Consider the following 27,861-nt stretch of genomic DNA (forward strand, 5'->3'; position numbering starts at 1 on the left):
GCATCACGCACGACCCGCTCGGTCCGCCTTCAAGTAGCCCTCGTCCTTCCTGCCTGCGCCGTCCGCCTCTTTCCTATTGCGGGCTTTTGGTGACTTTGCGCCCGCGCTGTCACCGCCCGGGAGGCGCTGTCGGGTCAGCGGAGTAGGCAGCCATGGAGAGCCTGCGCGGCCTGCGCCAGGCGGCGGGTGAGACGCGGGCCGGGCTCGGGGAGGTTGGGAGGCCACCTTGGCTGCTGGAGATTGAGGAATCCTGCCGCTTCCCAAAATCTGGTAGTTGCTCGGTTTCATCGCGCACTCTCAAGTGGCTCGTAGTCATACCCCAATAATGGGAAAGAGCAAAGGCTGAGCGAGCAACTGCTAAGCAGGTAATGGGGGCTGGCCCAGAGAGACCGTCGCTCCTGGCCCTCCATCCACCCAGCTCCCACCAATTTAACGAGCCCTTGCTCCCTGATCCTTATCAACCCCCCCATCCCCAGTGGCCTCTGAACTCAGTTCTTAATGCACCTGCCATCCCTAGAACTCCCCCGTTGTCTGATTGATTCAGCTTTTCACCCTAACCTCTCCCGTCCGTAGCTTTGCTTGAGTCTTGAGTCTCCCCAGCCCTCCACCATCTCAAGAGTTTATCCCGGCTCTCAGAAAAAACCTTTAGTCTAGGGTTTCCTACCCACTTAGTGTCTGATTGGGAAAGGGATTTAAGGGCTTACAGAATAATAGTAATTGTTTTCCTAAAATGGGGGATACATTTCTTTTAAACAATTCTACGATTAAGTGCTTTGAATTTTTTGGAGGAAAGTGTTATGTAGAATCTGCAGTTTATTTTTCTAGTAGACATTTGTGTAATGGGTATTTGGAGTCAGAGCTTAATTTGTCTTCTTGGGGAACCAACAGAGCTTAGTAGGGGCTGAGAAATCAAAATGTTTGCCGCTTGGTTTTTTTCTAGGCACCAGGGCAAATCACTTTTGATCACCTTTATGAGCTTTGATAAGGTGTAATGACTGATCTTTTATTCCTTGGTAGCAAATTATTAAAGAGTTGTTTATTTCCAATTTTAAAGGAAGAATCGCCCCAAACTTGCCTGTTGAAATAATGTAAATGTACATTGCAAATGTAAATGAAGTAATGTAAGAAAAATTTATCTTTTATATTCTTATTTTGTGTTCCAATGGAGAATGGACTGGAAAACATGTCTCAAACAGAAGAATATTATATACTTCCTTTAAAATAAACATTCCCTCCACTAAAAAAGATTGATTCATTGATTTGTTCAGCTCTGTTGGACTAACTTACCTAAAATCTTTTGTGTACATCCTTTTGACCTGTTAGCTGTTACAAGGTAAGTGAAAGAATCATTGCTCTGGAAAAAGCTAAAATAGACTGAGTAAAAGGGACTTTGACTACATAGGAACTAAGACCCTAGGGTTTTAAGTAGTTTATCTTCTTGCCTTGAAAACATATTTATGCATTATAAAGATTCCAAAGCCTCTTTGCAGACTTTTGATATTTAAGAACCTCACTATTGACCACTCAATCAAAACAAAATTCCTTGAGCATTTTAAGAACAATTTATTTTATTCCAGATAGCTCCACTAAGAATGTTACATGACAAACTCTTTCCAAAGGACCTTCTTTGAATGTCTCATGTTTTGTGAGCAACTCTAAGCAATTTGCCCTTTCACCCACTTGTGTCTATTTTATAGCTAAATACTTTGACATACATTATTTTACTTGATTGATTTCTTATAGTACCCTTCCTAGGAAGTCTTGTCATCCATTCTCCAATGTACAAGTGAATAAACATAGGTCAGATGGTTAAATGACTTGTTTAAGATCATTTAGCCATAAAATGTTAGAGCCAGGAGATGAGTAAGTGCCTTCTAGTTCAGGAACTTGTGCTCTTTGTTTCATTCAAGATGCTTATTCAGGATATGTGTGTACTGTGTTTGTCATGGTTAATTGAGTTTGATGTGAAATGGAAGAATCATGAAATGCAGATATACTTGTGAAACAGAAGCACACATTTATGTGCAAATGGATTTTCAAGTAAGAAGACTGATTTATCAGGCAACCTTAACCAAAGGAATCGCAGATCAAATAGAAACCTAATCTAGGCATGCTTCACTTATCCAGAATATTATTTAGAATAAGATACTCTAGGTGAGTGAAATTTCAAATAGCCAAAGCTTAATCCTTTAAACGATGGACCTTTTTTGAATTACTTCTGTTGGAAATCTTTGCTGTACTTTCTTAGCAAACAGAATGTAGGTTTTTAAATCTATCATTTTGCAGATGTAGCTGGAGATACAGGTCAAAGTTGTTAACTTGTTGTTCTTGGACCCGTTTACAGATGAGTGGTCCTGTGAACCTCTGAAATTATATTCATATTTTTATGTTTTGGGAAGAGAGAATCTATAGCTTGCATCGATTCCTTAAAGCAATCTGTGCTCCTTAAGTTAAAAGGCACTGATAGAGTGATTTGGAACTAAATGGCTACTGACCCATACTCCTGTGAGTTCCATGAGGGTAAAGACTGAATTGTTTTTACTAAATCCTTAGCACTTATTAGTGTCAAGCTCACAGACAGGCAGTAGATATTCTTTGGAATAATTATTATTTTTTTAAAGATTTTATTTATGGGGTGCCTGGGTGGCTCAGTCAGTTGAGCATCTGCCTTCAGCTCAGGTCATGATCCCAGGGTCCTGGGATGAAGCCCCGCATCAGGCTCCCTGCTCAGCGGAGAGCCTGCTTCTCCCTCTCCCTCTGCCTGCTGCTCTGCCTACTTGTGCTCTCTAACTCTCTGTCAAAAAAAATAAAAACCTTAAAAAAAAAAGATTTTATTAGAGTGAGCGAGCACGAGCAGGAACAGTTATTACTTTCTACAGAGTAATTAAGTCAAAAGAATAGAATGGCTTTACAAGAATGTTCACACCTTCAGAAAAATTTTCTTGTCCTAAACTTTGCTGACTTACCAACAGATTTTAAAATGATTTTATTATTATACCAATACAGTGGACCATGGACAGCATCCTTGTCAGTTTAACTGACATTCCACAGCATTAGAATCGAGATAAGGTAGAAGTCATGTAGTCTAGCCCCCTAATTTTATAGATGAGGAAACTTAAGGCCTCAGAGGGGAATTGACTTGACCTCAGAAGAGTCCTACAGGTACAGAGCTGGGACATAACCAATATCTCCTGGCTCCCATTCTGATTTTCTTTCCCCTGCATTCTGCTCCTTCATTGTCACTTCTGTTTGTTTTTGCTAACCAATCCTAAATGAGTACATGCCCATTTTTCCTGCTCCTTGGCTTTGCTTATCACTCCCTCCAGGGCTTGTCAACAGGCTTTTATTGAGCACACACTGTGTGCCCTGTACATGACGAAAGCTCTAAAGTGTGTGGACTTTCCCTAGGGCTGGAGTTTGTTGCAGTGAATGAATATACCTATATAATACATCTGGAGAGCTTATGCAAGACAGTATATATTAAGTTCTGGATTAAAGAACAGATTTTAAGTGCTGCCGTGGTGCTATGGAGCCAGTTCCTATTGGCTTTGTGCACATCTTTTCCCAATTAGTTACGTTACATTGGTAGCTTAAAATCTGCCGTGGTGAGGGTTATTGAAAAAACACTACAAATCAGGGCTTTTCCTCACTGATCTCCTCCCAAGACCCAACATACCACTGGCTTTAACAAAGGAATCAAAGTGTAGGTTAAAATTACTGAAGGCTTCGTTGCAACAGAAGGTCTGGGAGAGAGGAGCAAAGGTAGGGGCAGTAATGGGTCTGGAGAGGATGTGGAAGGAGGAAGGATTACCTTGGATTTCAGTCAGGAAGTAATAGATAAGGTGTGGCCTTTTGAGGGTTTTGGACCACTTGAATTTGGGCAAAAAGGAAGCCTTCCAGCAGTAGTCATTAAAGAAGCATTTTTGGAAAATTAACATGGTTGCTACCTACAACACGAATAGCTACAACCTGTGAAGATATTACAGAAATCCATGTGTGAGGTGATGATGGCAATGCCAAAAAAAGAATATATCTAGGAAGTGTTTTTGAGGAAATTGGTGTGGCTCCGTGAGACCTAGGGTGATTAAAGGAAGACTGAAATTTTTGAGGTGGAGGGCTGAAGGAGTGTTGCCTTGTTGTCTGAAATAAAGGTAAGCAGGGATACTGCTGTGGCAGAGAGTGTCCATGCATTGTTGAGTGGTAGGTGGCATTGAGTTATAGGCGAATGTGGGACCTCTCAAAGACCAGGGGACAAAGGAGGGGCATCCTCCCTGAGGCAGATGAATGTGGGATAGAGGCAAAGACTGAATCCTGGAGGCCTGACATAGTGTAAGTAATAGCAAGTGGCAAAGAGGACATTAAAGATGTAGATCATAGGGATGCCTGGGTGGCTCAGTTGGTTAAGCGATTGCCTTCGGCTCAGGTCATGATCCTGGACTCCCAGGATTGAGTCCCAGGATCGAGTCCCGCATCAGGCTCCCTGCTCAGTAGGGAGTCTGCTTCTCCCTCTGACCCTCCTCCCTCTCATACTCTATCATTCTCTCTCTCTCTCTCAATAAATAAATAAAAATCTTAAAAAAAAAGATGTAAATCATAGAGGTCAGACATGAAGGGAGAGAATGTGGCAGTATAATGTTAGGAGAGACAGAGGCCTTGCAGAAGGCTGAGATCAGTAGAGTAAAATAGCTTCAAAGATGGGAAGAGTAGAATCAAATGAGCTGATGATGAGAGTCTAAAAAACATAGTCATGGGACTAGAAAGATCACTAATGTTAGAGCGATTTTAGTAAAATGAGTAGGGGAAGAAACATTATAGTAAAATGGGTAGTGAGGCCAAGGTAGCAAGTTAAATACATACCACTTATTCAGTCATTTGAACTACAAAAGGAAGGAGATTAGTATTTTATTTATAGGAACTGTTGAGAACAAGTGATTGTTTTGTCAAAGATAGCGTACCCTCAGTGCCACTGTAGTATAATGAGGCAAGAATTCTCATCATCTACAGGTAGAAGTGTAAATCGGTTCTGCCTTTCTGGAAGACAATTGTTCTATTCTTAAAAAGGTTCATATTTTATAACCCTGCACTACCAGGATTCTATATAAGAAATAATCAGAAATGCCATCAAAGATTTATGTAGAAAACTGTTCATTTGTAATAGTGAAATTTGGAAACATCCAGTTAAGGGAATGGTTGAATTCAGGTTATAGCCATATGTTGGATGTTGTATAGCCATCAAAAGTATTTTTTAATTAATATCTTGGAAAAGTAGTTTGACATAAGATGTAGTATTACTCGATTATGAAAAATGTGTATGTTATATATAAGCATAGGAAAAAGTCTGGGAAAGATACACCAAGTTGTTATCTATCCCTGGATGATGTGATTATAGGTGTTTTTATTTTTCTTCATACTTTTTTTTAAGCTTCCAAGTTTTCTGTAATGAGCAAGTATAACTTTTATAATTTAAAGTTTATTTTTTTAAGAGCAGGGAGACATTTGGCAGGAAAGGGGCTGAGGGAAGGATCTAGAGGTGGTGAGCTAAGTTTGGTACAACATCCCTCAGTAAGAGGGATCACAGATGGAACAGTTCACTAGTTTAGAGTGAAGGAAGGCCTACTATTCTTACAAGGCTGCAGGGAAGAATGAGAAAACAGATGGAGAAGCAGGAAATCAGTTTCTGTCAAAAAGCAGATTTAAGGGGTGCCTGGGTGGCTCAGTCGGTTAAGCAGCTGCCTTCGGCTCAGGTCACGATCCCAGGGTCCTGGGATCGAGCCCCACGTCAGGCTCCTTCCTCAGCGGGGAGCCTGCTTCTCCCTCTCCCTCTGCCTGCCACTCCACCTGCTTGTGCTCTCCCTCTCTCTATCTCTGTCAAATAAATAAATAAAATCTTTTTTTTTAAAAAAAAAAAGCAAATTTAGGTCAACAGCTAAGGCCAAGAGAGTTTCAAATAACCACTATTGGGAATGGGCTGGAATGTTGATGGAAGGGGGGAAAAAAATCAAGAAATGGCCCATCTCACTGAAGTTTGGCCACCAGATACATAGAATTGCAAGACTTTTTCCAGAGTTTCCTCCCCACTTAAAAACTGGCCAGGTTCCAAAGGTTTATTTATAAATCTATTTTTTTGAAGTCTAAAATTTTTTCCCATAGAAGCAATGTTACAAATGGTGATTAGGGTTCTAGCCAGCCCACAAAAGTTCATAATGTCAATCTCTCTTGCCATTTTTCTTCCCCTAGTATTTTTCACATCTGTTAGGTCCTCTCCATTAGGACCTATAGCTGTCTTATTTCCTTTAAGGAACCCACTGGAACCACAGCGTTGTGACACCACCTAAAAGGAGGTTTCTATATTTATGTCTTGCAATTCCTGCTCCCTTTACCCCTACTCGTCCCTCGCACTGGCCTGTCCTGCATTCTTCACTCAGATTTACTTTATGAAATCACCCTTGTTATTGTTTTTTTCCTGCTTAAAACTGCTCTGCCTGTTTGCCAAATCCTTTGGGACTTTGGCAGACAAAAGGACTTTCACTGTGAGGGAAACATGGATAGGCACAGTACCCAGAGCCAGAGTGAGTTAGGCCAGTGTCTTAACTTACTCCAAGCCCTAGAACATCAGCATGGACCTATTAAGAAGGCAGTTAGGTTTCTGAGCCTTGGGAGCCTGGCAGGCAGATTTGGAAATCTCTGTTGCATACAAGAGCTAGGCAAATCACAGTGTGAAGCCAAAATATTCCATCCTTTTCAGAATAATTGCAGATAGGAGAAATCAAGGCTGATCATTGGAAAAGCTCAGAGTAAGTTAATATCTTAGGTTCATTCGTTTGTTTTCTCATGGCCGGCCTTTAGAGTAGCCCAGCTTTGCTTATAGTGTGGTTTCTCTAATTTAAATGAGTTCTGAGTAGGAATAAGATCTCTCACTTCTTGGGGCACCTGGGTGGCTCAGTCATTAGGCGTCTGCCTTTGGCTCAGGTCATGATCCCGGGGTCCTGGGATCAAGCCCCACATTGGGCTCCCTGCTTGGCGGGAAGCCTGCTTCTCCCTCTCCCACTCCCCCTGCTTGTGCTCTCTCTCTTGCTGTGTCTCTCTCTGTGTCAAATAAATAAATAAATAAATCTTTAAAAGAAAAAAAAATCTCTCACTTCTCTAAGCGAGATAATTACCCTAACTTAGTCATTCTTCCTTCTAGGTCTACTGAGAAGCTACAAACATTTGACATACAATTTCATCATAATGATATAAAATATAGTATCAATTAAAGGGTGTGTGCGTATGAGTTTTGCAGTTGTCAGGATAAGCATACATTTAGTTTTGTCCTCCTGAGACTTAAAATTGATTTGATTCTCAAAACAAACTTTGAATGTTCCTTCCTCAGACTTGCCCTTTCCTATCACAGCAAACATTTTAGGACTAGCAGTATCCTATTTGAATTCTAGGAGGATTAAATAGGCATTTGTGGGCTAACATGAGAACTGGCTAAGTATTTAGATTAAAAAATCTTTCCATAGGACGTGGAAAGGGAACATCGTTCCCCAGAAACAAGCTGCTTCTCCCAGCCAGGGTCATGGTGGCTCCCAGCCTTCTGGAACACTAGGAAAAGTGAAGGTGGTTGGGCAAACAGTCTTATAGCAGTGTAGTAGGATCAGCCTGGTGGGCTCTGGTCATTCACTGTGAGCTAATCAGACAGTGGTCTTTTACCCGTGAGGGGTAGTCAGCTGCTGTGGAGGATGGAGGAGGGATGTGAAATACAGCCTTTTCCAAAGGGGAAGAGGAGGTCAGGCAACTGTAGAACAATTCACAGTGCATATCATTAAGTACTGAGTAGTGTATGCGTCTACATACTCTTGTAAAATCTGAAAGTTGCGCATACAACTCTACAGAGGTTCCAAACTTTCGATGTAATGAGTTATATGTTATTGATATGCAGAAGTTAGAAATAAAGCAGAGCTTCTTTTCAGTAAATTAGTTGTTGAAAAGAGGGATTTTGAACTCTGCCAGAGACCACTATTAAGCTCTGGAGGTGTCCTGGTCATCCAGGTAACCTGTGCTCCAACAGGGACTCTAGCTGATCGTGTTGATTCTCAAACATGGCAGCACATTAGAATCACTTAGAGAATTTTAAAAAATATTTATGCCAGAGTCCTGCTCCCAGACACTGGGATTTAATTGGATGGACTTGTGCATTTTTTAAAGCTACTTTGGTGATTCTTATATGCAAAATTTGAAATTCACTTTTCTAGAACACTCCTTAAACTTTAGTACGCATAAGCATCACTTAGAGAGCTTATTAAAACATTTTTCTAGGCCACACTCCAGGTTTGGGGTGGGGTCTGAGAATTGGTATTTCTATGAAGCTCCTAGCTGAGGCTGAGTAAATAGTACTGTTCTAGACTTCAGAATATGTGGTATTGGTTTCCATGTGTCTGGCACATAGTAAGTACTCATCAACTGTTGAATGAATGTGGGTATCTGCTTCTTGAAATTTAATGTTCATATGAATCATTTGGATATCTCTTTAGGGGGTGAATGAGCTTTGCAACTGTCAGGATAAATAATCAGATCAGCTCCTATGTACCTTTAGCTTTGTCCTCCTGAGACTTGATATCTGATTCTCAAAACAAAAATAAAAATGCAGACTCAGATTCTGTAGGTCTGAGGTGGGAGCCAGGAATCTGCATTTCTCTAACATGCCCCCAGGTGATGTCAACCACATTTTGAGAATAGCAAGGTGTGACAAGATACATACCAACGTGTATAATTTTCTCATCTCATTTCCACCAATGCCCATTAGTCAGATGACCTTCATTTTTGTCTACCCTGAATTGGGCACATTTCCTACTGTATCCCATTCCTTTCTTTTTCTGTCTCGTTCCAAAAGCATATTGGAGTGCAAGTGAGAGAATGACATATTTATAGAGATAACATCAAATTATCGCTAATTTTAAAAAATAAATATCAAGTAATTATAAAATATTTATAAAACATATATAAAGTAAAAGCAAGATACAATTAATACCCAAGTACTCATTTTTTAAAAATATTTTTATTTTGGAATAATTTTAATTTACAGAAAAATTGCAAAGATAGTACAAGAGTTCTGTGTACCTCTCACCTGGTTGCCCATAATGTTAACATCTTGTATATAGTGTATTTTTCAGAACTAAAAAATTAACATTGGTATATTACTGTCAGCTAAAGGACAGACTTTATTTGGGTCTCACCAGTTATTCTACTGATGTCCCATTTTCTGTTCCAGGATGCCACATCCCATTTAGTTGTCATGTCTCTACCTCTTCTGATCTGTGACAGTTTCACATCCTTTGATTTTCAAAATCTTGATAGTTTTGAAGAATACGAGTCAGATATTTTGTAGAATGTCTCTCAGTTTGGGTTTGTTTGATGCTTTCTCATGATGAGACTAGGGTTATGGATTTGAGGACAGAATAACTAGCACAGAGGTCAAGTGTCCTTCTTTCGGTACACGATATCCACATGATGTATGACTGGTGATTTTAACCTTGGTCAGTTTGTTTCTTCCTTGTAAAGTTATTGTTTTTCTCTTCCCATACTCTGTTCTTTGGAAACAAGTCACTAAGTCCAACTCACACTTTCCCACAAGGGGAAAGGAATCCAGGAGGGAGGAGTATCTAAGTATTTGGGATTTTTCCCAAATGGGGAGATTTGTCCCTTCTCCCTCATTTATATATTCAGTTACCATTTATATCAATATGGATTCATATATTTTATACCTTAAGTTATAATCTATTACTATGTTATTTTGTTGCTCAAATTATTCCAGGTTAGGCTGTATCAGATCAGCTCCTATGTCCCTTTGCATGCCCCTATCCAAAAACATCCTTGTGTTTTTTGAATACTTCCTTTCTGGCCCCAACAGGGTATTCTAGACTCATCTTGTATTCTCTATGCTTCAGCCTAGAATCAGCCACTTTTCTCCAAGGAGCCCTAGTTCCTTTTATTAGATAATGGTATTTGGAAATCAAGATCTAGGCACTGAGTGTGCTTGTTCCTACTGAAGTGTCACTGATTCCAGGTCCTTCCCCTGGGTAGAGCTAGGAAATACATGTATGTATACTAACCCATGTGTACACACATACTTAGGATTATGTCTATATCTTATGTCTATCATCTCTCCGTATACATACATACATACAAATAACATATAACAAATAAATAGTTTATTTATATACATTAATAAACAGCTATGTAAAGCTAAAGGAGTTCGTACTGAATTCTCTGACTGATCCAGTACCACATTCATTCTAGCCTTCTACCCTAGCTTTTGGAACTTCTTTCTTTGGGCTCTCATTATCTATCACTTATTTACTTATTTGTTCAGTCCTAGCCTACTTGTAGTTTCAGGATTGTTAACCCATGCTCCTATAAGAAACAAATTTGCCAACTAGAGTAGTGTCTATGTATAGTTCTTTCTGTCTTGAGTCTTAGAGTTTCCAGTCAAAAGGATGTTTTCCAAAGTTACTTAGGTCAGCTTCTTTTTCCCCCACCTTGAAGGTTGTGAGGTTAGGTCATGTTATACATTTCTAATACAGTTTGATACATTTGTCACAGTCTTCATTCCATTCTGGGATTCTCCCAACATCCTGCTTGATATTTTAAAATTTGCATATATTAAAGGTCTTTGTGATGGACAGTTTTACGGGTTTTGACAAATGCCATGATTTTATTTTTAAGCAAATCATTAGCACCTTCATAGTTAGCAACATACAACACACTTGGCAACTGATCTTCACACAGGTTATAAAACACTAAATTAGTTCATCTAAAAACCTCTTTCTCCCACAGCATTCATTGAACCTTCATTTATCATGTCTCAGCTCACATCACTGATGATTCTCTCCAGGAGTGTCTTGAAAGATTCTGAGAAAAAAAAGGCATCTCCACCTCTCTGCACTGTCCATCATGAGGTTGGAAAAGCTTTTTATGGAAAGGAAGGGACAACAAGGCAAAAGCCAGTACTTGAACCTGCCTCATCCCATCTGACCTACTACAGCCTCCAGCTTCTAGTGAAACCTCTAAGCTACTGGTTTTCAAATTGTGAGCCCCCAGAACAACAGTAACAGCATCACCTGGGAAATTGTTAGAAAGGAGAATTCTCAGGCCTCACCCACACTCACTGAATCAAAAACTCTGGAACTGGGTTCCGGTAATCTTATTTTAAAAAAAAAGAAGATAGTAGGAAGGGAAAAATGAAGGGGAAATCGGAGGGGGAGACGAACCATGAGAGACTATGGACTCTGAGAAACAAACAGGGGGTTCTAGAGGGGAGGGGGGTGGGGTGATTGGTATTAAAGAAGGCACATATTGAATGGAGCACTGGGTGTTATACTCAAACAATGAATCATGGAACACTACATCAAAAACTAATGATATAATGATGTAATGAATGGTGATTAACATAACATAATAAAATTTAAAAAAATTTATATTCAAAATGGTAAAAAAAAAAGTCCTCTGGGTGATTCTGATGCACACTAAAGTTTGAGAACCTCTACTTTAGGTTAACCAGCCATTCATCAGTCACATCTGTAGAGGCAGCAGTGAGGATTCATCTTGACTTCCTGCTAGGGCCCGGGGGATCCAGAACTGGTCAGCCAGGGGCAAGCTGCAAGTGCAACCAGAGGGTTAAAGGGCTGTTTTTCTTTTGGTTTGTTTGTTTTTAATTGTGATTCACCAGCGGATGGAAAATTTCTGACTTCGTTGTCGGTAGGGCAATATATGTTATCTCTTTGAGACAGAAGAGGAAGTCTTAATGATACTAAAACTTTTACATGCTTTTTTTTGTAACTGCAAAATAACTGAAATCACATTAAGTACTTAACAATTATCTTTAGTGATTTCAGTTTTTTTTAAATTTTTTACACTTGTTATTTCTAATATGTACAATATGATCATATTTGCATGTTTTAATTAACATTTATACTTTAGGGAGGTAAAAATGATTGGCATCCAGTATGAGGTTGTAGTAAGAAAAATGTTGGGAGATATTTTCTGATCTAGGTAAACCTCTCATGTCTTCAAGTCCCTAATTTCACCTCCACCCCAGATACTTCTATGACTTCAAGTCTTACTCCCCTTACTCTGTTCCAACCACACTGGCCTCCTCTTTGTGGTTCCTAGAACCACCGTAGGGCCTTTGCATGTAACAGTTGTTTCTGTTTGGAATATCCTGCCAACAGATATCTGCATAGCTAGGTCCCTCGCTTCCTTCGAAAGTGGCATTCTCAAAGAGAACTCACCCTACTAGTCTCCCTAAAATCTCCTACACATACCCCATTCCTAGCACACAAACACTTCACTTCATGTCATGTTCCCAGTGTTCATTTTTTCTCTTTGTTTTCAGTGTTCATTTACCATCTAACTATATGTGTGTGAGCACATGCATGCATATGTATATATACTTTGTTTCCGGTAGAATGTAAGTGTTACTAGCATAGATTTTTATCTGTTTTATATATTGTCTAGAACAATGCCTGACACATAGTAGGTACTCAGTTATTATTTGTTGAGTGAATATCTCCAAACATGCATTTATGTGACCGGTAGTAATTAGGGGTACATGATAGCATTTTTGCCTTATCATTATTACCCAAACTAAGCTGAGAGGCACCTTGTTTTTTCTTCTCCTGAATTGCTTCTGTTCTAATTAAGAGGAATGGGGAAAGGCAATACGTAAGAAAATAATTACAGTTTCTTTTTGCTTCCTGTGGATCTTGTAGCTCACTGCCAGTTAACCTTGCTCCTTTCTGTCTTAATGCCTGCAAGAAGGGAATGGGGCAGGCTGGTATGAGATGACGCCTTGTAGGTCACAGTAAATAAGGGGTTCCCTGGGGAAGATGAAAAAGTCCTAGAGATGGGTGATGGTGATAACAACAGTGTGTATATACCTAATGCCACAGAACTGTACACTTAAAAATGGCAAATTTTGTTATGTATATTTTACCATGATTAAAAAAAAAACCCAAACACCGTGGTTCTGAAAGTGTGGTTTCAAATCATTAGTAGCAGCTTCATCTAGGAACTTGTTAGAAATGCAGATTCCCAGCCTCCACCCCAGAACTGTTGATTCTGAAAGGAAAGGTAGGAGTCCACAGTGCTTTGTGTTAACAAGCCACTCAGGTGGTTCTGACACACACTGATGTTTGAGAATCACAGCATTACAGCATTTTGTTTTAATCCCTAGAGCTGTGAAAAACTATTGTAAAGTTTTATAGAATATCTTCATGCCCTGGTAACTGCATAAAGTTGCCTTGGTGAGAAATTCTGACCACTTTAGGGGTAAAATTGAAAAGTGCTATTGAAATGTTTTGAAAATTACTAGTTTAGCGCTTCAAAAAACAAACTTAAAATTTAGAGGGCCTGCTGTGTTTCAAGCGTCTTACCAAATGCTCTCACATTTGTTTTTCCACCTAACCCTCAAATCAGTCCTGGTGCAGTAAATACGACATTATCCACATTTAAAATGAGAAAAGGAGCGGAGATGGATTACACTGTGATTGATCTACTTTCCTCCTGGTGCACACTTACTGCCACTAGGTGGCACCGGTGGGGTGGTTACCCAGACCTGGGCAAGGCCTTCTGGGATTACAGACTTAGAAAATGAAATAAATGTGGCCCCTTATGAAAGAAATCAGAGGGCAAATAACCATAATCTTTATATAAACAGGTTCCAATTTCTGGTATGTAAGAGGATCTCTGAAAATCCACTCCTGTATAAAAGCAATGAGGGGCACCTAGGTGGCTCAGTGGGTTAAGCCTCCGACTCTTGATTTCAGTTCAGGTCATGATCTCAGGGTTGTGGGATCAAGCCCTGCATCTGCTCAGTGCCCAGTTGCAGAGTCTGCTTCTCCCTCTCCCTCTGCTCCTCCCCCGCCCACACACACACACACTCTCTCGCTCAAATAAGTAAAATCTTTAAAAAAAAAATAAAAGCAATGAAAACACTGTGAAAAATTCTTAAAATCAATTTTTTCAGAACTAGTAAATAACCAGAGGCTTGTGACAATCTGAGTAGCATTTCTCCAAGAAAAATGACTTAAACATGGTAAGAACAGCAAGCTTTATAATAGCTTTAACAGTTTTCTCTCTCCTTTCAGCTTCACAGTAGCCTTGAAAATGAATAGCCTCTCAGTGAAAACCTGCAGTTTTAGCAGGCACTGAAGAGAATGGATTTGGAGGTCCTTAAAATCCCCAGCCCCCAAGAATTGTTACAATTAGCTTGTCTGGCACTTCCCTGGAAACTCCCACTCACCGGGCTTGCCTGGTTTTCACCTGACTCAGCTAATTCACTGGGAACAGCTTCTCCCGACCCACTCCAGAGCATGCTGCAACAGGCACATGAAGCCCTTTGGCAAAGGCTGGCAAACTTGCTGGTGGAAAGCATCGAAGAACGTCCCTGTCCAATGGTTAGGTAACCACTAAGCTAATACAACATAGAATACAAGGGACTATAGATTAATGGATTGAGAGTCCAGAAATAAACCCTCACATTTATGGTCAATTGATTTTCTATATTGTACCGAAACAATTCAACAGGGGGAAGAATTTTTTCAACCAAAGGTGCTAGGAAAACGATATCCACCTGCAGAAGAATGGAGGTGGATCCTTTCCACACATAATATACCAATATTAGCTCAAAATCGATCAGAACTAAATGTTAAAACTAAAACAATCACATTCTTAGAAGATAACATAGAAGCTTTTGTGACCTTGTATATGACACCAAAAGCTCAAGCAACAAAAGAAAAAAAAATGGATAAGTTGGACCTCATCAAAATTTGAAACATTTCTGGGATGGTGAAAATCTTTTGGAATTAGATGGTAGTGGTCAGTACACAACTTTGTGAATAAGCTAAAAACCACTGAATTACACTTTAAAAGGATGAATTTGGGGCGGCTGGGTGGTTGAGTCAGTTAAGCGTCCAACTCTTGTTTTTGGCTTGGGTCATGATCTTGGGGTCAGGGAGAGTCTGCTTTAGATTCTCTCTCTGCCTCTCTGTCCTTCCCTTTCCCCAAAATAAATTTTCTTTTAAAAAAAGAAATTTTATGATATGGAGTTACGTATGTATCAATAAGTGTTATTTTAAAAATCTTTACACAAATATAAACATGCCCATATAAAGTCTATAGTAGGGGGCGCCTGGGTGGCTCAGTCGTTAAGCGTCTGCCTTCGGCTCAGGTCATGATCCCAGGGTCCTGGAATTGAGCCCTGCGTCCAGCTCCCTGCTCAGCGGGAAGCCTGCTTCTCCCTCTCCCACTCCCCCTGCTTGTGTTCCCTCTCTCGCGGTCTCTCTCTCTGTGTCCAATAAATAAAATCTTAAAAAAAAAAAGTCTATAGTAGTATCTTTTAAATTGTTACATTTAAATTTTTTTAACAGCAAGAGAAAAAAATGAAGAAATGTTTCTCACCAGCTTTGGGAAGTCCACCTCTAACCATATTTTACTCCTATTATCTTTTGCCTCCCCTTATTGCTCCAACTCTGAAGCTACAAAGATATTCAAGTTGGAGTTTGGAACTGCAAAGGTACAGACTATTTGTCTACTAACAGATTTTAAAAACTACTTGAACTTTCCTGTGAGCTTTTTTATCCACATAGCTGTGACAGCACATTCTTGTTGCATTAAAGGCAAGTCTTGGGCATTCCTTTTTTGGTTACACAGAGCATTAGGCAGTGCCAGGACACTAATCAGATTTATCACTGGTACCTTTCCAGCTTTCTTTTCTGTTCCATTGTACTTCATAGCACTCCCCTTTTTCCATGTTCTAGGACTGTAGGGCACGTCTGATTCTGAATCCTGTACCAACCTTGGTCTCTCTCTTGTACCATGACTCCCATACTCAGAATCACCCCCCCCTTTCCTCTTACCCTCATCAAAACTATTTCTGGCTGTCTCTGCTTTGAATTCTGATTAATTATGACTGATATAAAATTTTCATGCTAAGGCTGAAGGTGAAAGTGGCTAACTTTTTTTTTAAACATTTATTTTTATTTTAGAGAGCATGAGCAGGAGGGGCAGAGAGAGAGGAAGAGAGAATCTCAAGCAGACTCCAAGCTGAGTGAAGAGCCCAGTGCAAGCAGGGCTCAGTCTCACGACCCTGAGATGAAACCAAGAGTTGGACGCTTAACCGACTGCGCCCCCCTAGGCGCCCCCCTGGAACTAAGTTCTTAAGCATACATTTGTTTTAAGAATGAATGCATTTCCTAGTTTTGTTCACTGAGAAGGCATGGAAACAATGACAAACTGAGTAACAATGAGTCTTCCTAAGGCATCTCTACTTTAAAGGAACCAGAGCACACTAAAGGAATGTCTGATTCCAAATCAGGGGCAGAAAGCATTCAAAATGAATCTGTAATATCATGTCAGAAAGTAAGGAAGCTATCAATGATCACTGAGCACATGTTGAAAGGACTCAGGAACCAACATAGAAGGGTCCCTAATGACTAAAAATGAGATTGAGTATCAAAAAGAAAAATGACTGAAATGGGCTGCGGTACATGTGTTAAAATGCAAGAGTTCTTTATGTTATTTTTATTTATTTATTTAAAAGATTTATCCACTTATTTGAGAGAAAGTGTGAATGTATATGAGTGGGGGGAGGGGCAAAAGGAGAGAATCTTTAAGCAGACCATCTGCTGAGCATGGAGTCGGACATGGGGCTCAATCCCACAACCTATGAGATCATGACCTGAGCCATAACCAAGAGTTGGACCCTCAACCAACTGAGCCACCCAGGTGTCCCCGCCCCATGTTATTTTAAAAGATCACCTGTGGAGGCTGCAAGGAAAGCAATCCATTAATTTGAAAACTGGCAAATGGAAAGAACCAAGCATTTATTCCACATTTCTTGTGGACTTTTACCTTAGGATAATCAAATAGTTAATGTAGAATAAGACCATTTTACAACCCATATTGAAATAATAGATCTAGGTAACATCATCAATGTCTGCTAAAAACATCAAATGAAAGGTTGATGGAAGTCTTTATAAGGTATGAGTCAGACTGATACAGTAGGATCAGTATAGTAGGATACAGTAGGAAGTACACAGTACCACCTGTGGCATATTCTTACTAAAAATTCTAACCTAAATCTGATGAAGCCTCAAAAATCTGTTTATAAGAAAAAGAATTTAGAAGAGTATGTTAACACCAAGGGATACCATCCCCAAAATCCCAAATGAGGGAAATTATGTAGAACTAATGACCTAGCTTCTTCAACAAATAATAAGAAAGGAGGGGGAGATCTCTACACGACACATCAACCATAATCAGTGTGCCCCTATTTAGAATAAACCAACTATTAAAGAAATTATAAGCCTATTGGGGAAATTTATTTGATCATAATATGCTAATATCAAGGATATAATATTTTTTAATTAAGCTAATGGTATTCTGGATAATGATTTTGAAAAGTTGCTGTTTTGAGATGCATACTGAAGTATTTATAGATGAACTAAATAGGATGTTTGGGATTTGCTTTAAAATAATTGAGTAGGAGGTCACCTGGGTGGTTTAGTCAGTTGAGCATCCACCTCTTGATTTTGGCTCAGGTCATGATCTCAGAGTTGTGAAATTGAGTCCTATGTTGGGCTGTGTGCTCAGCACAGAGTCCACTTGAAGATTCTGTCTTCCTCTCCCTCTTCCCTCTTCCCGACTCTCTCACTTTCTCTGTCTCTCTCAAAAATAAATAAATTAAATCTTTTAAAAATAAAAAAAAAATAATTCAGTAGGGAGTTCGGGGGTGTTTAGATGAAATCATATTTATTGGCTTAATTGTTGACACTGGGTGGTGAGTACAATGGAGATTTATAATACTGATCCCTATGTGTACTTAGAATTTAGATTTTAAAAATTATATATATAATATAGTTTTATACATTTTTAATATACAATTAAAAAATTTTACACAATTCATGACTACATCTAAATTTGATTTCCAGTTGGAGAATTATGGCTTGGGTGGAAGAAGGCTTTCTTGAGCCCTTTGCTGGCCATTGCAGCCTACCCAGAGTTTACCAGAGTAGTACTGACAACTTGGCATCCTGGTTTATCACTTGTGAGAGGTTCTAATCTTTACCTAAACTGCCCAGTGCTATAATATGTAATATTTCCACCAGAACCATTGTTATGACAAGATACATGTGAGAAGTACTTTTATAAAACTTACAGCTGATAAAATGTTTATAGTATAAATTTTTTTCTTTTTAATATTTATTTATTTGACAGAGAGAGAGAGACAGTGAGAGAGGGAACACAAGCAGGGGGAGTAGGAGAGGGAGAAACAGACTCCCCGCTGAGCAGGGAGCCCAATGTGGGACCCGATCCTGGACTCCAGGATCATGACCTGAGCCAAAGGCAGACACTTAACGACCGAGCCACCCAGGCACCCCTATAGTATAAATTTCTAACTTTAACATGTATATTTTAAAATAGGACCAAGTATCATATTTTAAATACATGTGTTTTACATAGAGTAGTATATTCACTTTAAATGAGTTAATTTTTATAAATGAAATATTTACTCTGTAGACATTTTTTATTTTGAGACAACATTAGATTTTCTTTCTCTGAAACATTTTTCTGTCTTTTCTAGGAAGTTATTTTAGGTTATATGAAAGAGGTGCTTCCTCATCTCTAAGACTTAGCAGAAACTCCGATTTGAAGAGAATAAACGGATATTGTGCCAAACCACAAGAAAGTCCAAAAGCTCCACCCTGTAAGTTTTTATTCATTTTTCCAGTTATGGACTAAGCAGTTCCCAAAGAGTGAAACAACTTGGAATCAAAAGAACCTAAAAGACAGGTTGTCCCAGGGGTTCCTATGTCCTTCCCTATCTTGTAGTTCATGCCTCCCAAATTGTACTTATATTGGCTCATATGAAGCAATGCTTTCTTCATTTTCCTCATCTGTCATTTTTATCTCTTGTTTCCGGGATTAGATTGGAGCTTTTTGTTGGAGAATAGATGCATCAAATGAAATAGTGATCTAGAAATGGTCTTTTAAGGAATCCCAAAGGTGAACCAAATTGGGTAATGATATTTTAGGTACAGTAAAACTAGGGCTAGCCTCTGGCTTGGGCATTAATTTCAGCCATCGTTAGTCTTATTCTTAACTCAAACCCTTGTCACTGTCCACTGTGGAAACGAGGAGTATAATATATAAACTGTAGGGTCCCATGAGCTATTTGCTTGTTACTTCTTCATGGGAGTATACTAGGGTCAGGCAGGTCTTGGTAAATAGAAAAGAACTATCCTCAAAGAATAGTTATCAAGAGCTTAAAAATGTTTATACCCTTCAACCTGGTATTTCATTTCTGAGGATCTAGCCTCAGGAATAATCCCTATATGTAGAAGAAAGCTCTGAGTGTAAAGACGTTCCCATATTTTATATGTAATAGGAAAATGAGAACTAATCTAAATGTCAGATAATCTGGGAATGATTAATTATGTATGTTAGATCTACTTGATGAGATTGTGCAGCTGTTGGAAATGGTGCTTGTAAATACCATGCATTGGCATGGAAAATGTTTGTCATGATGTCAGTGAACAAAGCAGGATACAGAAGTTTATATCATGTGTAAGCACAGCATGATACATATATAAATATATAAATTTATATATAAATACACATATAAATCCCCATACTTATGGGGATAAGACTTAGGAAACACTACCAAAATAGAAATACAGTGATTTTGCTATGACAGGAGCATTACGGATAGTTTTTATCTTCCTTTTTTACATCTATACTTTCCAAACTGTCTTTAATGTACTTAAAATGAAAACAACAAAAAAATAACAACTATAGAGCTCTGCCAAGTGCTGGAAGGGTTAAAAGATAAAACGACAGCAATACTGTTTCTATACTTCTAAACCTCTTTTCTCACCGTCAGTTTTTTATGGATTTTTTTCCTAGTGACTTGCCAGTCCCTTTCGCTGTTGCATTCTGAATAAGTGAAAAGAACAGCACAAGCAAAGATGTGGAGGCGGGAGGGAGTGTGTCGTGTAGGCGGCAGCGAAGGGGACGGTGTGGGGGCGGGAGTATGTCGTGGAGGCGGCAGCGAAGGGGACGGTGTGGAGGTGGCAGTATGTCGTGGAGGCGGCGGTGAAGGAGATGGTCTGCTGCGAGAGATGTAGGCAGTACATGGAAGCTGGATGCAATTGTCTCCAGGGTCCTTCCTAACCCTAACATTCAGTGATGCCCTAACTTTTTCTGCTCCTTTAGTGACTTCTCCTTTTTTTGAAAGACTTTCCCTTCCTGTCTGCTGTTGTGTGTCTTTCTTATTCATCTGCCTCTTTGGTCACTCCATTTTTGTCTGCTGCCCCTTTCTCCTGTTCCCTCTCTGGGGTCTTTATCACCTTCACTGGCTCTCCCTTTGCACCAATGATTATCTCACCTTTGACTTCATTAATGAAACTATTCAGATGGCATAAATTTAGACTCGATATTATATAAAATGCCATTCATGCCTTTTCTTTTCCTAACTGGTTCTTTTCACAGTCTCTTTATCTTGGTTAACAGTACTGCTGTTGTCTTACTCATTCAGGTTTGAGGTTCTTCTTTGATTCCTTCCTTGTCTTATTTTAATCAGCCTCCAAAATCTTTCGGTCATCTTCAGATGGACTTTTCTGTCTCGGTTTCACCAATACAACTCCAGTTCAGACCACACCACCTTTCTTGCATTACAACCTCCCATTTGAACTTGTTGCCCACTCTGTCCTAGCCTTCCTTTCTGTCTTCCGTCTATTATGCAGATTAATCTTCTAAAACATTAACTTCTTCCTTGCTTCAAAGTGTACAGTGATTCCCAAATCAGGTTTAAAAAGCTTAGCCTGGCATTCAGGGTCTTTTATAATCTTATTTTACCTTATAACCTTTTTCTTTTTCTACTGAAGTCAAATAAGCTTCTCATTGTTCCCTTCCGAGTTCTTCTTAACCTTTATATCTTTGTTTAACATGGTGTTCTTTCAACTTTCAATGGCTAGGAAATAATACTTTTATTTTACCTCAGTCCCCATGGAATTTTGGAACCTCGTTTGAGAAATGAGGCATCCTGAGAAATTCCATTCAAATAAAGCTCTAATTAGCTTGAGGTTTCTCAGTGTTTCTGTTTCATGAATAGCTAAAAAGCATAAATAGCATTTTTTTAATTGCTAAATTTGAGAGTTATAACCTCAAATAAGGTATCTTGTCTTGTTTTTCTCACAGACACTTACAGCCACAAAGTGCCATTACACAAACCTACACACTGGGAGAGGAAGATCCTGGTATGGTCAGGTCGCTTCAAAAAGGAAGATGAAATCCCAGAGACTGTCTCGTGAGTGCTAAACATAGGGGTTATAAGCAGCTTTTTCTTCCTCGCTGATTTCAAAGACAAAACAGTTCCTCTGAGTCTGACTATTTAAAAACTTTCAACCAAATTTTAGAATAGTTTGCACTTCTCAAAATGTTTCCTCTTTGGAAAGTACCTGCAGTAAAAACAGTGCTGGAAAATCTTGTATCTTATCATTGATATGTTATGTTGTGCCTAGTGGAGAGCTGTCGGGTACTCTGAAGTCAACTGATTGATTTCCTCTCCGAGCTACAGAAATATGACTAAACAGTGATGTTCACTGTTCTTAGCTTATTTTTTATCTGGGTATATCAGTTAGGTACCATTGACAATAATTAATAGTTATATTCTACAAAATCCACTCAAGTATTCAACAATAGGCATAAAAGTATTTAAGAGCAACATATTCTCTTTCTGGGATCCCAAAAAGCATGCTTCCTGTCCCTATCACCAACTTCCTTAAACCCAGCCCTGGCTCAGATCTTGGGACTTTTTCAGAGTCTGTGGATGAGTATAGATTCCTCTAACCCAGGGTTTCTCAACCCCAGTGCTATCAACATTTTGGGCCAGATAATTCTTTGTTGGTGGGAGCTGTTGTGTACGTGGTAGGATGTTCAGCAGCACCCTTGCTTGGCCTTTTCATCCCCCAGATGCCAGTAACACTCAGTGAAATAGGTCTCCAGACATTGCCAAATGTCCCCTGGGGGGTCAAAAAACAAAAAACAAAACAAAACAAAACAAAAAACCCTGATTGAGGACCACTGCTCCAGCCTGATGTTAAAGACCCTGATTGATTTGCATCTTGGCCAAGAGAGATGCTGAGAAGCAGGTGCAATCTCCCCTGTGAGGCGTCATCCCCTTCAGAGACAGGGACTTGGGACAAAGCTCCTAGACGTTCCCTTCTGGTGAGAAACTGTTCCTGGACCTTCTGGCTTCTGGTTTCAAGGCATGATTTTAAACAATCTGAGTTCATTCAGGGTATCTTTTCCCAGGAAGAGAAGTGTTATTTGCTTTTTTGTTTACCAGGGCTTTAACATCCATTCTGCTTCTGCCTGTCAAATGAAATAGCCCATTATTTTCACTAAAATTATTTCAGCAGGAAAGCCCTGGTCCTTCTTAGCTAGAGTGATAGTGTACTCTCCTGGAAAACAAGAGCAAGCTGGAAATGACAATGATATTAAGTTCTTTTTTTTTTTTTTTGAGATTTTATTTATTCATTTGAGACAGAGAGATAGCACAAGCAGGGGAAGACGCAGAGCAAGAGGGAGAAGCACACTTCCCGCTGAGCAGAGAGCATAATGTGGGGCTCGATCCCAGAACCCTGGGATCATGACCTGAGCTGAAGGCAGACGCTTAACCGACTGAGCCACCCAGGTGCCCTGATAATAAGTTCTTGAGTGTGTCTTAATTTCTTCCTGAATATTCCAGGAGAAAACAAGCTGCTGCATACCCATGGTCCTAATAGTTGCTATATAGATTTTACCATGGAACACCTTCCTCAGTCTGCCTTGGGGGTGGTTCCAAGATCCCCCTCAAGCCCAGATTACTACCAAGTCACCCTAGAATGTTCTGCTCTGAGCCTGGGCAAGTGTTCATCCATATGCTGGTAGTTTGGAACAGGCACTGCTTAACTTGTCCGTTATGATTGCTTCCTGTAGCATGGAGGGCAACCTCATGACCTTATTTAAATGCATTTTACTTTTTTAATATAAAATACTTTTAATGTATAATACATTATATGCATAATAATACATTATATATATAACTTTTTTAAATTTTAATATAAAAAAAAATTTTTTTAAGAGAGAGAGACCACTGGCACAAGAGCAGGGTGGGGGAGGGGCAGAGGGAGAGAGAGAATCCCAAGCAGGCTCCACGTTCAGTGAGGAGCCCAATGCGGGGCTCCATCCCACGACCCTGAGATCATGACCTGAGCCGAAATCAAGAGTTGGATGCTTGGGCGCCTGGGTGGCTCAGATGGTTAGGCGTCTGCCTTCGGCTCAGGTCATGATCCCAGAGTCCTGAGATCAAGTCCCACATCGGGCTCCCTGCTCCTTGGGAGCCTGCTTCTCCCTCTGCCTCTCTCTCTTTCTGTTTCTCATGAATAAAAAAAAAAAAAAAAAAAAAAAAGTTGGATGCTTAACCGAATGAGCCACTCAGGCACCCCAAAATGTAAAATACTTGTAATGAAAAGTAAAATATATTACTTTTCAGGAGTATCACAGCACTTTAGTTGGACATGCCAGTTCACATAAAATATTGTCAACATGGGTAGTTAGTTTGTGGTTGGTGGGCTCTCAGATGCTCTTAATAGAGCAGTTCATTGTTCTTAGCAATTGTCCCTGGTTCCTCTCACTACCCTGCAGGCCCAGCTTCAGTGCCTGGAGAACTCCATTCACATTGCTGCCTCACTGGGTCCCAGCTCTTACATCACAATGTCTGTGCTTTCAGGCTTCTCCTACCACCTGCAATGCCTGGACCCTGTATCTCCTTCCAAGCATTTTTAAAGTACTTTTTTCCTCTTAATTTCAAAAGTAATGTGTGTTAAAAATCTGAGGAAAAAAAAGGAAAGACGGAAGTTAGCACTTTCATCCCATCATCTAGAGATAATCACTTCCTATTTACACCCCTACTGGGAACAGGCCAGTGCTCTGTCAAAGGTCCATTTGGACTCTTCATGCCTTGCCCTGAGGATATACTAGACTCACGTAACAGAACCGCAACTCACTACCTACATACAGAGTCACAAAGGTGGAGTGGCCTTCTCTTTAGACTCTTCCTTGGTAGGCCTCTTAGCTTTCACACAAGAATGATAATCCAACCCTCAATTTTCTGTTAAGGCACATAGGTCTGTATTCAGTGGACAGGTTCAAAGAGGTACTTGCCAAAGAGCACAGTCTGAAGTTCACCGTCATGCAGTTTCAGCAAAACATTAGTTAAAAGGTAAACATTAAGGGAGCATTGCTTAAAGGATCTTTCTGCTGTTTCAGATAATCTCTGGAATCTATTCCTGGTTCTAAATCTAAGTATTAGATTTAGATTATTAAGTCTCTTCCTGGTTCAAGGCAGAGAGCAAAAACTTGGGTATAAAGAGCATATTGTTTAACTTTCTCCCACATTTGTTTTCTGAATTGTGATTTGTGTTGAAATGCACGAAACTCATGAAGCTCATTGGAGTATCTGTTGTCAGGATATTGTTAGAGAATCACTGGATCATACAATACCTTCTTAAGAACCCCAGGAAGAAACAGCTCCTATTTTCACTTTTAGCATTGGCTGCTAATGTGAAACTTGAAAGCCAAAATTGGGGACCACCATAGCAAGCATAGATTAATACACCTTGCCTTTTTTCCCCCCTTTGTTCCTGGATCCACTTTCTGTCTTCACGCTTTCTTCTCTTTTTCTTACTTTTAAGTTTGTGCTATCTTACTGGATGTTATTTTAATTAGTTTAAAGTGAGTTGTGAAAATGCCTCATCTTCCCCAAAATCCTACAAGATTTCCAGGCCCTACATCTTTTTTTTTTTCTTTCTATTTGTGGTACCACTCCACTTCTGATTTGTGGTACACAGAGTTTTATTTCCTACTGGCCACTTCAGAAAGAGAAAAGTTAACTTTCTCTCATAATCTCATTGTGTTTCTAGGTTTGAGATGCTTGATGCTGCAAAGAACAAGATCCGGGTGAAGGTCAGCTATGCAATGATTGCCCTGACAGTGGCAGGATGCATCTGGATGGTTATTGAGGGCAAGAAGGTGAGCATGGACTGCCTCTCTGTCTCTGTTTTCTACAAAGGATCTAAAGGAAATTAGGGGTTCACCCTCATATTTATTCTCTTGAGAAGAGGGGGCTACTTTCTACATGAGAAATGATAAGAAACAAAATGAGACACAGCAGGGACAAACCTGGGATGTCATGCCTGGGGATAAATAGCAAATCCTAATTTTGGCAAGGTAAAGGACTAAATTAGTTTTGCATAAAGTAAAAAAAAAAATGTTTAGTTATCACAGATGTCATAAATAATGTGAAACCAGAAAAATGTCCCTGGTGTATTTAATGACAACACCGGCATGTCTGTAAAGCACTTCCAGTACGTGGGCATATTTATCCATGCTCCAACTGCCTTAGCCCTGGTAAGCATTCTAGTCACTCTTCTGGATTTGAAGCTCAGCCACACTGGGCCATATGTGTAAGGACAATAGCTCCTAAACAAGTACATAGGCAGTTAAGGCCAGAAATACTTGTTTTAACCTGCATCATCATTAATAGCTATCATTAATTGAATACTCACTGTCTTCTAAGCACTTGGATTTTCTTTCATTTGAACCTCACAATAGCATGACAAAATAGGTACTATTATTAGGACCTCATTTATAGATGAGGAAACATAGCTTAGAAAGCTCTGCTACTTTGCCCAAGGTCACACATCTAAATGGCAGAGCCAGAGTTTGAACCTAGACCTAACTGAGGTGATAGTAAAATTATTTTAATCCCACTTATAATAATAATCCCACTTATTAAGGGCTCATTATATAGCAGGCAGTTAAACTCAATATCCTAAGAACCTAAGCAGTAGGTTCTCTTATTATCTGTACTTTATAAAAGAGGAACCTGAAGCTTAGAGATACTAAATCATTTTCCCAAAGTCACATACCTAGTAAGTGGCAGGATAAAAATTTAGAGCCAAGTTTGCAAGTTCCCAAACTCATATAATACTATCTTGTGATTAAAATATAGGGTTTTTTTTAATATGAGCAGCACTGGTCAAGCACTTATTTTAATACCATGTCTAATTTTATATATCGCAGCTTCCATGTACAAAGGGATGTCTTATATCTATTATCAGATATTAAAAAGGTTCTTCTACCAACTCAGCAGTAACTGACTTCCCTTATCCCCAGTGAGTGCAGAGTAAAAGGAAATGAACTTCTGGCTCTCTTCAGACTTTTGGAGTGGAAAATACTGACCATTTAGACGGACCTTATGGGAGCATGAAGGACAAGAGTACAGGACTGAGTGAAGTTCTTTTGACATCTCTTTCTACCCCACTTCAGATTTTCTTCTGGTTTCCTCTTGGACTTCTCATGCTTAGTTCTCAGACTGAAACCTACAGAAGCATGTGGACAGGACATAGGGGCTTCCAGAATTCCAAGAAATCTGCATTGCTTTTGTATACTTGATTAGACTAAACTGAGTCTGAATACTCTAGAAACAAGTTACCCCTTGGGATTTCTTCTAGCCTCATCTAAGGGTATACACCATGTGCTTCAAGAGAGTTTCTCTCCTTTATATGCCAGAAAACCATCTCATTTGTTTTACGTAGAACTATCCATTTCTTACAGATGGTAAATGCTACTAGAATGAAGAATTTTTAGACTTACTGCTATTTGGAAGAGAGAAATTAGCCATCGTATTTTGTCCTCACCATCAACTTACCATTCCTGTTCTCCTCTCCCTTCCCATACCTAATTCGTTACATGTGAAATTACGCAGACATAAGAAAATTCCTCCTTATATATAGGGTGCTAGTTTATTTGGTATAGAACTTTTGAAACTGGTCTGCTTATGTAAGCTTCATGGGCATGTAACAGGGCACATGGAAACAAGGGAGAGGATGGTTGTCTCCCCCCCACTGCTGTTTGCTGTCAAAGGATGGCGTAGTGGGATAGATACTAGTCAGAGTCATCAGTCACAGTATTTGGTGAAGTCTGGGATCCCCAAAGCTGAATATTTTTGGTAAAAGAGGAGTAAGGAGTTAGAAGGGTATGAAAGTATACAAATGAGTTGGGGGAGGAAAAATGGTAGCAACAAAGAAAAGGAAAAGGAAAAAAAAGATAGAAATGGAAACAAAAAGGTATTCAATACTAAAGAGAGAGGAAAAAGGAAAAGATAAAGGAAGAAATTATAAGGGAAGAAGCTAGATTTAAAGAAACAGGCCAGAAAGAAAGAGAAGGTAGAGGGTGTGGCATTTCTCTCATGCTTGACTGGATGGGCTACTGGACTGTGAAGTTTTAGAGGGAGCAGAAGGCACACGGAGGGGGCTTCTGTGCTCAGTGTGTCCACGGCAGAGCATTCTGGGCCTGCGCTGCCCTAGTTAATCAGCTGACATCAGTGCAGGGTAATGACATCCTTCCCAAACCCGCATAAATAATCACTTGTTCAAATTTGTTTCACTCTAGGCTGTCAAAAGAAACGAGTCTTTAACAAGCCTGAACTTAGAAAAAAAAGCTCGCCTGAGAGAAGCAGCAGCTCTGAAAGCCAAAACAGAGTAGCAGAGGTATCCGTGTTGGCTGGATTTTGAAATTGCAGGAATAATGTTGCAGCAATTAGCCTGTATTAAAAAGAATACAGTATGAGAATCCATTTCATGAAAGTATGGTTTGCACAGACTTATAATTTCCCCCATTTTTGATATAGTGGGACAAATAAATTTCCTTAAATGACTTGTCTATATTTTTGTGGCTTGGATCCAGGTTAAATGCAGCCTTCCAGCTTTTTGG

General features: G+C 39.6%; 1 protein-coding gene across 4 annotated transcripts; it reads left to right on the plus strand.

Moving 5' to 3' along the window:
* On the plus strand, positions 1–27,804 carry FAM162A (family with sequence similarity 162 member A). Of its 4 annotated transcripts, XM_088024701.1 has the most exons (7): positions 1–186; positions 15,519–15,556; positions 16,029–16,195; positions 18,626–18,748; positions 21,241–21,349; positions 25,008–25,116; positions 27,541–27,804. In XM_088024701.1, the coding sequence occupies exons 3-7, from the start codon at positions 16,135–16,137 to the stop codon at positions 27,631–27,633; spliced, it is 495 nt and encodes a 164-aa protein (XP_087880827.1). In that variant the 5' UTR covers positions 1–186; positions 15,519–15,556; positions 16,029–16,134; the 3' UTR covers positions 27,634–27,804. The 4 variants fall into 4 exon arrangements, with proteins under 4 accessions (XP_087880827.1, XP_087880823.1, XP_027966344.1 ...); XM_088024697.1 differs by lacking the exon at positions 15,519–15,556; XM_028110543.2 differs by lacking the exons at positions 15,519–15,556; positions 16,029–16,195.
* Positions 27,805–27,861: the final 57 nt, after the last annotated feature.

Source organism: Eumetopias jubatus, unplaced genomic scaffold (genome assembly GCF_037043125.1).
Source record: "Eumetopias jubatus isolate StellerSeaLion01/CBP00866 unplaced genomic scaffold, mEumJub1_p1.0 scaffold_1, whole genome shotgun sequence".
NCBI classification, from domain to species: Eukaryota; Metazoa; Chordata; class Mammalia; order Carnivora; family Otariidae; genus Eumetopias; species Eumetopias jubatus.

Coding starts and splice junctions, on each gene's coding strand:
- FAM162A (XM_088024701.1), top strand. CDS start 16,135: ATGAAACCAAGAGTTGGACGCTTAACCGACTGCGCCCCCCTAGGCGCC. Junction 18,749..21,240: donor AAGTCCAAAAGCTCCACCCT/GTAAGTTTTTAT, acceptor TTTTTCTCACAG/ACACTTACAGCCACAAAGTG. Junction 25,117..27,540: donor TGGTTATTGAGGGCAAGAAG/GTGAGCATGGAC, acceptor GTTTCACTCTAG/GCTGTCAAAAGAAACGAGTC.